The sequence below is a fragment of the Lottia gigantea genome (genome assembly GCF_000327385.1).
Source record: "Lottia gigantea unplaced genomic scaffold LOTGIsca_7, whole genome shotgun sequence".
Lineage (NCBI taxonomy): Eukaryota > Metazoa > Mollusca > Gastropoda > Lottiidae > Lottia > Lottia gigantea.
In genome coordinates, this window is record NW_008710370.1 from 3,257,681 (window position 1) to 3,271,588 (window position 13,908).

At 30.1% G+C, this 13,908-nt stretch overlaps 1 protein-coding gene across 1 annotated transcript; it reads right to left on the reverse strand.

Annotated features, from left to right (window-relative positions):
• Positions 1–411: 411 nt before the first annotated feature.
• LOTGIDRAFT_107589 (hypothetical protein) lies at positions 412–8,302 on the reverse strand (the record flags this gene model as incomplete). Its single annotated transcript, XM_009065592.1, has 3 exons — positions 412–732; positions 3,693–3,913; positions 8,068–8,302. The coding sequence occupies 3 exons, from the start codon at positions 8,300–8,302 to the stop codon at positions 412–414; spliced, it is 777 nt and encodes a 258-aa protein (XP_009063840.1).
• Between the last annotated feature and the right edge of the window lie 5,606 nt (positions 8,303–13,908).

Genomic DNA, 13,908 nt, shown 5'->3' on the forward strand with positions numbered 1-13,908 from the left:
ATGGTAGATTTGTTTTTATACAATTTAAATATCTACAACATACAATAAACATAAATATCAATATTACATGTTAAACGTTATGAAATAATTCGTCAACAAAAAACAACTCGAATTAGTCATAAGAAAACGGAATAGAAAGGGTGATGGGTCGAGTATATAACTTTACTGCCAATAGCAACATAATTTAAGAAAAAAAACATACCACCGACAGTAATTGCGATGTCTTAATAAATGATTCCTCATCCGAAATAAAATCGTCTTTGTTGGTTTAATTTTCGGAATATTAATTAATAATTAATATTAAAGGAAAGAGTGTTAAGAGTATAAAGCAAACAACACAAAACAGTCATATAAGCACAGATACGATGTTGTTGCCACAATATAACAACTATTAACATGAACAATAAACATCTAACACGTTGATGGAGCAGAATTTAATGTTTTGTTGCCTGGGCTTGTCACACTTAAGTCATTTTCAGAAAAGTCCCCACCATCGTCACTTTTCCCCATCTGAGAAAGCTCTTCTTCACAACTGTCCACATTTAATGACTCATGGCTGTCACATTCATTATCACTAAAATCCTTGTCATCAACGCAAACTGAGATTTCACCATCTTTTTCAGTCATATTTTTGTCTGTTTCCGATAAAGAACCTCCTCTGTGTCCACGTCTTACTGCTTCTTCCTCTCTTTTGGTTTTTCTCCATTTGGCTCTTCTATTTTTAAACCAAACCTTAAAATATAAATTTAATATATTCTTAGTTAACATTCAAAAATAATGCATCTTTTAGTATGACAATGTATAGTAGTAATATACTAAGGGGTTTCTGCGATTTTATAAACATAATCTCTCCCATATAATACGATAAAAAAAAAGTCATTAAGCCATTGAATAGCGATAATATAGCACACGTAAGATAAACTTCAATGTCGATATAAAATAACTGTGATAAGAAGGGAGAAACCGAAGATTGCTTTGATCCTCAGCTGTCTGTTATGCGCATGACTGATCAAAACTTAGCAGATGAAGTCTTTGGTTTTATTTATCTAACTATTTGTAGCATTTATGATATTCCCATTACATCTTTTGACCCTATGAGATTCTTAACAATATATTAAGCTGAGTATTTTAGCGTATGGAAGAGAAAATGGTGATAGACCAAGACTAGAAAGCGAACGTATTAAAATAATAATATTCTTGCTTGAATTTTTTTCCTTAGGACCAACAAGAATTCAATCGCTCGATCTACTGAAAAGGTGAACAGAACACATCACATGTGTAAGAACAATTTATTTCTCATGGAAGTTCACGATCTCGATGAAATCAACCAGTGTATTTATACGATCAGTATGTGAGAGATGTAAGGTTTATTTGTCACCGATAAAGACCGATTTAGAGTTTATCAACTAGCTTAGCCTCGTTTGAGCTGCAGCGCGATAATGGATATCGGGTGATTATTGGAAAACTGCTGATATCGGTTTATCAGAAGCTAAATGAGACGTTTGGCCCGATCGGCGCTTTGATGTTGTGTCCAATATGGATAAGTAATACTTTAATTTGGTTGAAGCTTATTGATCAGTCAAATCAATTAACAATTTATAAATGTCGATAGTCTCGAGAGGGAAGTAAACTTGAAACTCATTTCCAATAATGCAAATCATTCACCTTATTAGCCATATCATGTGTATGGATATTCATATTAAAACCTGTCCAAAATTTCGAAACTTTATTTCAATGAAAATGATAGTCTAAAATCCATAGCATATGGAGAGTTGGTTCATGATTAGAAGGGTTCTAAATTCGATCATCATATGACTTTACAGCTCATCTCGACTTGGGTTAAATCAGCTGGAAATAATAATAAGAATATAATACTATCGACAAATAGTGAGGGCATAGAATTAACAAATGCTTTAAATTAGTTTATTTTACCTGAGGCAAATGCGCGACACTAACCGGAGCCCATTAGTTCTGAGAGATATCGTTCATATGGTTCAGGAAAACACCACGAAATCCCCCGAGAAACAACTACCCAACTGTCTGCGTATGGCGATTGAATTAGTAGCCGCGGGCTTGTTGCTCAACAATAATTTCAACAATCATGATAATTTGGTCTTTTTAGGACGATTGTAAACTAATCGTAATTCAGAGTGCCTTTGAATCAAACGGCGTGATAAAAGTGACTACATTTTTATATCAGCAAGAGATGATATTATTGCGTGATAAGTTTGAATAATGTAACTTGCAAATGGTGTCCGTTGGACTGTAGTAAGTGACGAAGTATAATCAAATTTCGGAAAGAGAGAATATTAATATGATTTAGGCAGGACAATTCAACAGGCTAGATCTAGAAATTTTCATGAATTGAAACGTAATACATGATCAGTAATGCATTAACTCAAATTTAACTTCTACAAATCTTCGTGGAATAGATCCTTTGCCATCAAACACTGATTATCTGATCGGTTTATCGGTTGTGAACAGCAGCTTGTATCAGCATGATATCATTGTCAAAAGTTTAGTTGTATTAATAATTTTTTGTCTTAACTTAGAATACGATATAAAATCAATTTTAGGAGAATGAAACTGTTTGACAGAGATAGAAGTATTGCATAAACATTAAGCTGACAATCGATGTAGCATTTCGTGTACTGAAATATTGGAATCTAGAAAAAAAACTACTTGTAACATGTGTTTTAATATCATTATTAGATTAAATATAGTACGGAACAGTTATATTGCATCTACTAATTCGTCTATTTTGGCTTATTTATCCGCAAAAAAAGAAATATAATGAGCTATATATGCAAAATACAGATGTCCTGATAGATCTTAAAAGGTGAGGGTATTGGTTTACTCGAAATGTATGGTCGGAACTAGAGTTTAAGTTAAAAAATACTTTAAAAATGTACACTTGTTATTATTTATCAAAAACTGCTTGCGCACTAAAACAAATTATAGTTTTCTAAAGTATATCAAATGGAAATTGTTGAGAATCTTTGTAAGGAGTAATTAATAATATTTCCATTAATAAAACATCAGGCGAGATCAAAGGCACTAATTAATTTCCAAAACAAGAAAATCCAATTTATAAAAGATATAGTATTGATGAGTGAGATTATTAAAATCGTTCGTTATAACGACTTTGTTTTGCCGATTACTTTGAAGATGAAAATAAATTTTGTTCTTGATGCACTCTGATAATGGGTGGCTTTCTCTTTTGAGATTGAAGCGTAACAATTTTTCTACATTAGGCAGTTATTCGACATGGTGTTAGCATCTTTGTATCTATACATCTCTTAATGACATACATGACTTTGCAACATGATACCGTCATTGTCAATCCCTTAATAGTCTCATATTGTTAGGGAAACTTTAAAGTTTTGGGGGATTGGAAAGATATAGGTTTATCGTGAATTGCGATGCTATCAGAATTTATGTTCTAATGATAGATTTATAGATAAAAAAGATAAAACATTTATTGGCTTATAACCCAACTCAAATGCTTTCATTACTGGGGCGAATATTAGCCTTATAATATTTGTATAGAAAATAGTATATAATATACCTTTTAACGACACCGACATGAAATGAAAACATTTTCATCCCCTTTGTGTGGGAACACAGATTAGCCATATATTTTTGGTAAATATGATAACGTATATTTATTTTAAAAAAAAATAATAAAATACCTCAACTCGCTCTTCTTTAAGATCAACTTTCAATGCAAGTTCTTCTCTCAGTAAAACATCTGGGTAATGTGTTTTGTGGAACGTATTTTCTAGTTGCTCCAATTGTTCTTCTGTAAAGATAGTCCTGTGTCGCCTTTTTCTCTTTTGGCCAGCACGAGCAAGATCAGCAGGTGAAAGGAATCCCGGAAATGGTGACGGATAGGCGGCAGCCGCAGCAGCAGCTAAAATGATAACAAAATTGATTATTACATACAATTATTAATATGTATACAAATTTGAACATAACCTACTTCATTAACAAGATTAAACGAATTTGCTGCAATTTTGTCAGCTTATTATTGATTTTCTAACTATTCAAATTATTAAATATAACAATTTATGTATGGTATAAATTTTAGAAATGTATGTATATGTATAATTTAGAAAAATCGTATGGAAATATTCTCTAAACAACATTGTATTTAATACTCTATTTATTCAGGCTACCTAATTTACATAAACACATTAGGGCGATGTTGTATTATTATAAAAGATAATATTGAAGTAGACCCTTTATTTAAAAAGTTCAAAGTTTTAATTTCTAAAGGTTTGAATATTATCTGTAGTTTTTGTAGAGATATTAATCATATGTATTGACATGTTAACAATATCAACATTTGTAGTCATTTTCATATCATATTTGGCACTATTCAATTTACACCTTTTATGGCCGTATTCTAATATCATGACTTTTAACATGAGTATTGAATTTGACAGGATAATGAGATAAGTTAAAAGTTTTTCTATAGAAAATGTGTAATTACAATTATTTGATTGAACATAATACACCTATCAAAAATGAAGTTTTATTCAAATCTTGAAAGTACACAATATACAATTTCCACATTATCATAAATTTTATAGACCCCCATCCGATTTCCTTTTGTTGTTGAAATAAATACAATAGTTTTATTATTTATATAAAAAATGACGTTGATGCGACAATATGTCATTAAAAAACAGTATTTCGGTTTCTAAAAATCTCGCTGATATTTATTTTGTTTTCGTTAATCAGTAACACGCATAGGGGTTAATGTCATTCATCCTGAACAACATAAGTGAAAGGTCGAGTCTCTTATGGTTAGGAAAATAATGAATAGCGAATTGGTACCAGTAAAATATGTCTCTAGTCGGGTAACTCAGAGGTAAAGAGAGATGTTATCAAGGAGGATCAGTTGACTTGTGATATTAAAAAACCTAAAACTTTCAACTAAACCTCGTTTCAACACTATTATTTTCCAATCAAAAATCTCGGATTGCTTTGTGTTTAATTCCTCAGAACTATCCTATTTAGACTACCCTGTGTGATAATTATATAGTCTCTGTGACAGTGAGCGCGTCAAATAAACCAAGAATCGTCTTAAAGCGTACGCGACCATCCGTACATTTAATAAACAATACGTGAGACATAGGGTATCATTGACAAGACACCTACCGCAAAAATTACTATAACTTTTTATCCAAATAAATCATGGTAACTTATATGCCAGAGAAAATTGCCCCTTTTCTTAGCGTTTAAAATCAAAATATCCCCTATAGATTTTCTTTTGAATTTGTAGCATTTTGTTGGTTTTTCAAGCGTCGGAGGTAAAAATCCGAATTTAATATTTGACAAAAGATTAGGAAAGTTTGACAAGAGAATGACACGACATCAAGAGTATAATATATTCTATTCTGATTGTTCATGTGAAACCTACAAGTTTATGAAGTTTGTAATTCAGTGTTAGTATTTATGTTTTGTATTAAAAAAAAGTTTAACTCTTGTGACACGTGGTTGTTTATTTAATAATACTATTTGATTAAATAATACTCATATATCTACGATGAAAATAGTTTTCTTTGCCAAGATCATTTTTAGGTACTTGTTTTAAAACAAAATTGAACTCTTGTAATTAGATGCAGTAGCAACTGTCACTGTAATAAATGATAGTAATTTGCTATGGTTTTCACCCATAAGGAAAGACAGTAATTGTATACATCTAAATAAACAAAAGGAATACAATTTGCTATATTACATAAAAAGCAATTAAACCTATTTAAAATTATCGAATTTTTAATCAAATGACCCTTTGAAAAGGAAATCGTCGACTAGTAGACAATAATGTATGCAATTTTCTCTCCAACAGTTTAGCAAGTTTGTTGAAGTAAACATTTTAAAATTATAATGAGGTTGTCTGATTGAAAAATTAATACAAATTATAGTAGAACAAACGCTACTCATGAAAGTGTTTTTATCATCAAGTCCCTAATTATCAGTTATGCATGATTTTCATGTTACTGATTGCAAAACTTAATGCAAAATTAATATGCAAAGTATATCCCTACAATATTATATCAAATAAAGGATTTTTTTATATAATATTCTACTTTGCTAATTAAGTTTGAATTTTTACTCTTTGTCTCAGAAAAGTAAATGAGGAATTCTTAAATCCAAATGAAAGTGGTCAAATATCAAATATAAATCGCAAGCAATATTCAACAAACTAACGTATTAGCCATCACACTTTAAACTGTTAAAGGGGTCATATTATATTTAAAAAGGTATTTGTAAAGGCGAGACAATTTCGGCCATATGGATCTCTTGTCGTTATTGAAAGAAACATCAAAGACTGTTTATTAAAGGTAATTGGGTATTTATCAAGTAAAGTGTATTAATTTGAGGTTTTGGATTAAAATGGTTAATATTAAGTGCTCTATTAAAATATATAAGGTATTTAAGATTAGGAACTGTGTGTTTAAGAGATCAGTGTTTATAAGATATGATTCTTCTTCTCTAAATTAAAGCAATTTTTCACATAACTCTTTGGTCTAATATTCTTTAAACTAATTTACGGGAAAAACAAGTCACATACAAAATAAGAGCAATCAAGGAATTATAATAACATGTATTCTAGAACAACTACATGGAAAGTACATGCATTACGGTTTTTTACAGTTTTATATGATGATTATTCACAATGATTGTTATCATCACTAAATATGAAATATGTGACAGCGTTTGTCATGTTACATATACCTTGTTACGCATTAAAATTATCTTTGAAAAAATGAGATGATTTAGTACGCCTTTAATGTATTTGTGTTTTAAGCCTCATATAGATATTGTATAAACATTTTTAGCCTTAGTTTTTTTTTTTTATTATACTATAGGAATTAGACCGAATTAAGATCAAATATTATTGCATACTTCTTTTTCTTTTTTTTTTTTTAAAAAGAGCACAATACAAATTTTTGTAATTGAAATCTTCAGAAACCTTAAATAATTTAAATTGAGGATGATAGACGCAAATCGGAAAATTCGAAAATAAATAATTGTGAATTAACTGAAACCATATTTAGTGGGAAATAATGAGTTTCTATAAATCATTTGGAATTTTAGCGTTATCGATAAAAACAAATAACATTATATGGAATAAATGAAACCTTAACAATTTATGAGAAAACCGGTAAAAATTGGAAACTTAATCGTTCATTGCAAATCTATTAATTTATTTAATAGACTGTCTAAAATTCCTCACTTAGCAGAGCTCAATCTCGTTAAAAATGTAATATGAGATAAAGGTCTATAAAATGTGTTGAAGTCAACAAAATTTACACTGATTTACCGCCTTAAATTTCATACTATGTGAAATAACAGAAATTGCTTTTTTCGATACTTGGCGTTTAAAATGGTTTACTGTTTACATTATTATGAACAATACCACGTATACCGTAAAATAATTCGAAAATATTTGGCCTGAATTGGTGGCCTACAACAAATTGTTAGGCATAATAATTATTATTAATTAAAACAGTTTAAACAATAAAGAAAAGTCATTTGAATGATAATAAAAAAATATATTCGGACATGCTATATAACTTTAAAATTTTTTAAAAGTGCGGTGGATTAAAAATTACGTTCAGTAATTAGATGTTATCATTATTCAAATTTATAAATACAGATGGTTTTAATATTTTTATATGTCACATTTTTCATACATATTATAAATGTTAAATAGATATTATTATTATGAATATATTATTAAAAAAAGTGAGAATCGTAGAGTATGAATAAAATCCACATTTATGTGTTAGCAATACTACTTTACTGTATTAGGTCAATACGCTACGTTTTCGTATCAGGTCGAGATAACATGCTAACATGATTTTTGTTTATCATTTAACATATCATTTATGGAAAGTGGTTTTTTTTTCTATATAAATCAAGTTACTCACACACAATCCATAAATTGATGGATGCCATTGATAGCCAATTATTTGGCATAAAGTACAATTTACCCTTTCCAATTCTTGATGCGATTAGGAATGAAAAAAAAAATCGACGAAGAATACTCACCAAAGAAATCATACGGTGCTGGAGTGATACCCGGATAAGGAAAATAGGGTGTTGGTCTGTGAGCTGGAATCGGTCTTGGGGCCAAAATACTATCAATACTAAAAATGGAAGGTGAACTACCACTGGCAACAGCAGAACTAGCCTGTAATAAGGCATTGTGACAAGACTTCAATTGACTTGCTGTGTAATAATAGGGAAAATGAGGCATCATGGCAGCCGCCATTGAAGTTGGCATCAGTTCTGGTAAAGATCTGGGAACTCTGGAGTCCACTGACATACTGTCAAGTTTCTTCTGTTCGTCTTGCATTCAGGTCGTTTATTTACGACAATTCTGATAGATTTCAGTAATTTAATGTTGTTTTCTTCGCCTTACAAATTCTGTGAAACGATGAAATATTATCCTATGCGTTGAGTTCACTAAATCACCTCACATTAAACACGCTATAACAAACACCAAATAATTCAAGTTTCTAACAAATAACGTCCGTTCAGTTCACGATGTTGTATGATGACTTCTGGTAAATTTATAGCCTCTTTCTATTTCTTGTCGCTTATAATCAGAGAACAATACCCAAATACCACGGTGGTTCAGTATCTTCGCCCTAATTTGTATTATTCTTTAATGAAATTATCACCAGTACCTCCCATTATCTCTTAAGCTTTTGACTATAATCCATTCATTTCTCTCCTCATCATTACGGCCTTTGTCCCATTGAATGACTGACAACATACACGGACCAATGAAAACGCTCCTTCACGGTTAGAAGGCTGTGCTGGGTAAGTGGTTTATGAATATTTATAAGGTTCACTTATAAGCGTATGTTGACAATAATCAACGCTATTGTACTGGTATATATAAGACAACCAGGAAAAGATAATATTTGTAAAACGAAATTGAATCTGATTGCGAATCCATGAAGAAACAAATACGCTAATTTTACTTATAATAACTGCAAATTGTCGTAAATGAATTAACTGAAGTTTTTAGCAATGTACAAACAATATTAAACCGGTTATTTCGGATGATATTATTTCACCCATTGTGTGTAACTGAAAACACCTCAATCATTTTAAAAAATATCGAATACTAGTTTTGTTTCTTAATTTGAATTAATTTTCGGTGATAATGTATAATGATTTCTTTACCTTTTGAAATGACCTTAAATTAAAAAAACACGAGACGAAAGGTGACCATTAGAATATTTTAATTTACAAACTTACTTGAGTCTGCGTAACAAATTCCATTAACGTTGCAATGCAATTATTTAATCTTTTTGTACTTGAATATAATTTGAAGCATTCTAATAGAAACAAAATGTTGATAATTTTATTTCAGTTCACGTTATCAATATCAAAAAATATAAGTAGATTAGTATTTCTTTTTGAATTTATAAAATATACCTATTGAATCAACTGAATATACATAGACTTTACAATAAATTGCAAAGCTGGGAATTTCAGTATTCAATATAGACTAAAAATTCAATGTTGTTTCTCATCGGAATCAGAAATTATTAACAATTATTTGAAACGTTAATTGATCAAGGTTGAGGAACTATATCTACATTAAACATGATAATATTTTGTAAAACCACAAATTTATAAGTTAAGATTTTATTAAATAAATAAAAAACGAGTTTGAAAAAAAAGAAAATAAGTATATTTTGAGAATTCTGTTTTGGTTCTTGGATTCTAAAGCACCATTTAGGTGACTTCTCTTTATACTGATTAAGCCAATTCCATTTACATTCTACTTTTTAAATCAATCTTTTACAGAGTTGATAAAACTAGAATTTAGAATTGCTCTTTTAAAAATTATTTAAAAATGTGAACATCAGACATCTTTGTTTAACATACTACTGCACTACAATAGAATTAAACACAGGCACTGTACATTGATAGTCCACTTATGCAAAATTAAGTTTATACGTGTAAAATGAAATACCTGTAGCGTCATCATGAAACAGAATTGAGAAAATTTCGAGGGGCGCTCCGCAATTATCTTGCATATATTGAGCATTTGCTATTATAATAAATATAGGTCAACCACACCCCTTATTTTATCATAAATCTTTATTGATTCTTATGAATAGTACCGTGTATTCAAATGAATTGCTATTGATGACTCAAACTTTACTTTTGAGAAAATCATCCCAATACATAAAATATTTTGACAAACATTTTCTCGCTAAAAATATATTTCATCAATTAAGTGCCATTACTTCCGTGTTTTCAATTTTATTCAAAGATCACATAAGTGAGGAATTAGTCGTGGTAAAGATAGTTTTAATAGTGATTATAGGCAGATATTCATTATGTAAGTAGCCCATTTCTAAATGTTGCATTCCCAATTTTTGAATGGCAAATTCATTTCACGATAATTTGGCTGAAATCCAGCTATCAAATTCGAATTTTGTCTTTACATCGATTATAAAGTTCATTTCCGGAGGTCTTGCTCATTTCATGTCTGTAGTAGCCTAAGTAGTTCTTTGATACTTAAAAGATTTACTTATTCATTTAATAATTGGATTTTCTAGTGGGTGGTTCGTGTCATGTAGACATATACTTTGGAACATAACAAATAAAAATTTTGTTGTTCTTTCCTGAAGAGGTTCATATTTACTTTCTAAGTGGTGGATTAGACGCCCGGTTTGAACACCTGTAGAAATCAGACGTTTTGTTGTCCCGTTTAGTTACAATACTAAAATTTACATAGTGGACATAATCCTCGTTAGATAACGTGTTAGTTCAGAAATGACTTAGTTCAACAGTCTTTGAAAGTAGCATTGGGAAATTCAAACATGGTATTCAGTTTGTCTTTATTAAGTCGCTCCTAATGAGACAACAGCCTCTCCAATCCACTTCGATTTACACACCAAACTAAGTACTTTTGGCTAAGATGAATTGAGAGCCGAAAGAATCGCCAATTTAATCTGCTCTCAAGGAAAAACCTAGCCGTAAGCTGACGATAATAGGAGAGCCGTTTAAACTTCATTATAATCTCCTTTCTAAAGTGGTTTTATGTTGTGATTTTGTCATTTATTTTTAAGATTCGGATTGTCATACCCCTTAATGACAAAAACAGTTGATAGTTTTGTATAAATGTATTATCTTGAACCGTTGATTAAATTGTAAAAGCGAGAACAAAGATTTAAGCTGACTTCTGCATGAACCTTTTTGTTACACGGATGAAGTTATTTGTTGTTATGTACTAGACATACTGTATTATCGTATATTTTATGTGCAGACTTTATTTTGAATATAAAAAGCTAAAAATAAGATCGGCAGTTCTTGAAAAGTTCTTTAAATTACGATAACCTAAAAACAAATTTTTTACCACTTAAAATGAAGAATGAACATAAATATATTTTATACAGAAATTAGAATGGCTTTTTTGCAACAAAAAAACACATATGATTTTTTATCTAGGGTATTGCAATGTATTCAAATTCGATGCTCCCAAAATTTGGCATTTAAAACCGAATTAAATAATTAGCATTTGTAGATTATGATCATTATAAAAAAGTGACTATTGATAGTTTTATTCTTTAAAAGTATTGAAATAAAAAAACCAAAATTTGGTGGATTTTTTATAGCCGATTTACATGAAATATATAATTGGATACAATCATTGCAGACAGTTCTACTTTAAAAAAGACTTTTTAACAAAGAGTTCAAATCGCTGATCAGTACACAACGCATGAAGAATAAAATAACAGAATAATGCCCGAGTTATAAATATATCATAGAAAATCGAAGTCATGTTAAGTGAAGTGTTAAAAGTCAGAACTAACTATATGACGAAGAAGTGTGCACATATATGATGGCTACATTTTACTGGGACAAATTCGCCATTTTTGAGGGGTATTTTGGGTTTTGAATAATTTGTGTTGAAATTTACGAAATGTAAAATGTACAAAAATCGCACAATTCTTTCATATATACCTCTTAAGTAAGAATTGTTCTTTCTATTTCTATGTCTTTCCTATATATGGCATAGTTTCAAAAAAAGACGAATCGCCCCTTAAACTTTTTAACTCTGATATTTATGGGCACACATGGATTTGAACTGAAGGATCAAGATTGAACTGGGCTGTGCTTTAGCTCTCGTTTCTGAGACTAAAGCACGAATGGCGAATCTATCCCTTTAACAAAATTTAGGACGACTGGAAAGTTAAAGTAGAATGTACTGATCAGTATGTCGTTATGTTTAGTTTTGTTTGATGAAATAAAATAATTCAATTATGGTAGAAATTGGCATCTAGTGTTTTAGTGGAATAGTCATGTTCTGCCTTGTAAATGACTTGGTCACAGTAAATAAAGCAGTACAAATTAAGGATTTAAGCCCATATCCACATTTTCGTATTGCTATTATTACCTTATTTTTACAAATCTAAAATTTAATCAAATAATTTAGCGATAAGGGTAGGGTTTATTAGATATGGGCCTTTCATACCCTCCCTTCAAACTGCTGAGGGCTATTTTATCGTAAGACTTGTAAGATAAGCTTCTAATTAACATTCTTATCGTCTTGAACAATATGTAAAACAATCCCAAAACCTTACATTATTACATTATAAACGCAATCCGGACATCAGTCAGAAGTTTATATTCCCCGAATACGATTAAATGTCTACAGATAGAGTTTTCTCCCTTGTATATACAATAACTAATCGAACATATTACTGTTAATTGGAAAATGATTCAAGACGGCGATTTATTCTATCAATTTAAAGTAAATTTGTAAAAATGGTTTTTCACACTCATCATTTGTCCATTCGATATATTTTTATACCCGAGCATTGAACTAAATTTCTGAACTATAAGATGATGTTCACAGTTTCCATTGCCAATGCCATCAATACTACAAAGATAAATGACGGTCAATATATACCGCATTATAGGCCTGCAGTCCTTCCAACAAGTCATGAAACCGGCCAAATTTGGCCCTTTTGATTTTCATCGATGTAATTAAGAACAGGTTAAATGGGGAGGTACAGTCCTTAAATGTAATGATGGCAGCTAAAATACCATAACATGTAACTTGAATCGTTTTAAACAATAAAAGTGAATTTTCAACTATTGGTGATCTAAGAATTAAATCTCAATGGTCACTATGACAACCATTATCCACATGTAAAAAAAAAACTTACTAAGCCAGCAATAGTTGATATATATGCAGACATCGAAATATGAATAAACAAAGACAATACCTAGTTTTTATTTTTCAACATTTGGAAACTAATTTCGTGGGACTATTTCTTTGGAGGGCAGAGATATTTTTCTATGATATAGTTCATATTAATATTATTTTCTAATGATGTGTAAAGACAACACTGACACATGAAAAGTAAACAAGGACAAATGACTTTACCTGGTGATGTTCAATTTTTAACTTTTCGTTTCAAAATTGCAATTCGTGATGTGGTGTACAAAATCTGCCGTTATTACTAATTTAATTTGAATAATACAGCCAACTATATAACTTTAAATTTAAATTATCAAAAATCAATGAAAAATATCGAAAGTGGTGACTTTATACTTTACTTTAAATGAAAATATTTCAGTACTCATAATGAATAGACTTGTTGAAATATTTTAGATTCGTACATAAAAATTTAAAAAAGGCTGCCTCTAAGGCATAGCGCTAGAAAAGGTGTTCTGAAAGAGTAAGCATGATACATTTCTCTACCGCCATTCGCCACAGAACTATAAACATTGGCTTAAAATTTTTAAAAAATCAAAATTTTGGTCTGAAGGAAATTATAGCTAATAGTCTAGTCATCGTAGTAAAAAATAAAAATATATATATATTTTAATCAAATACCATGTTAAGCATCA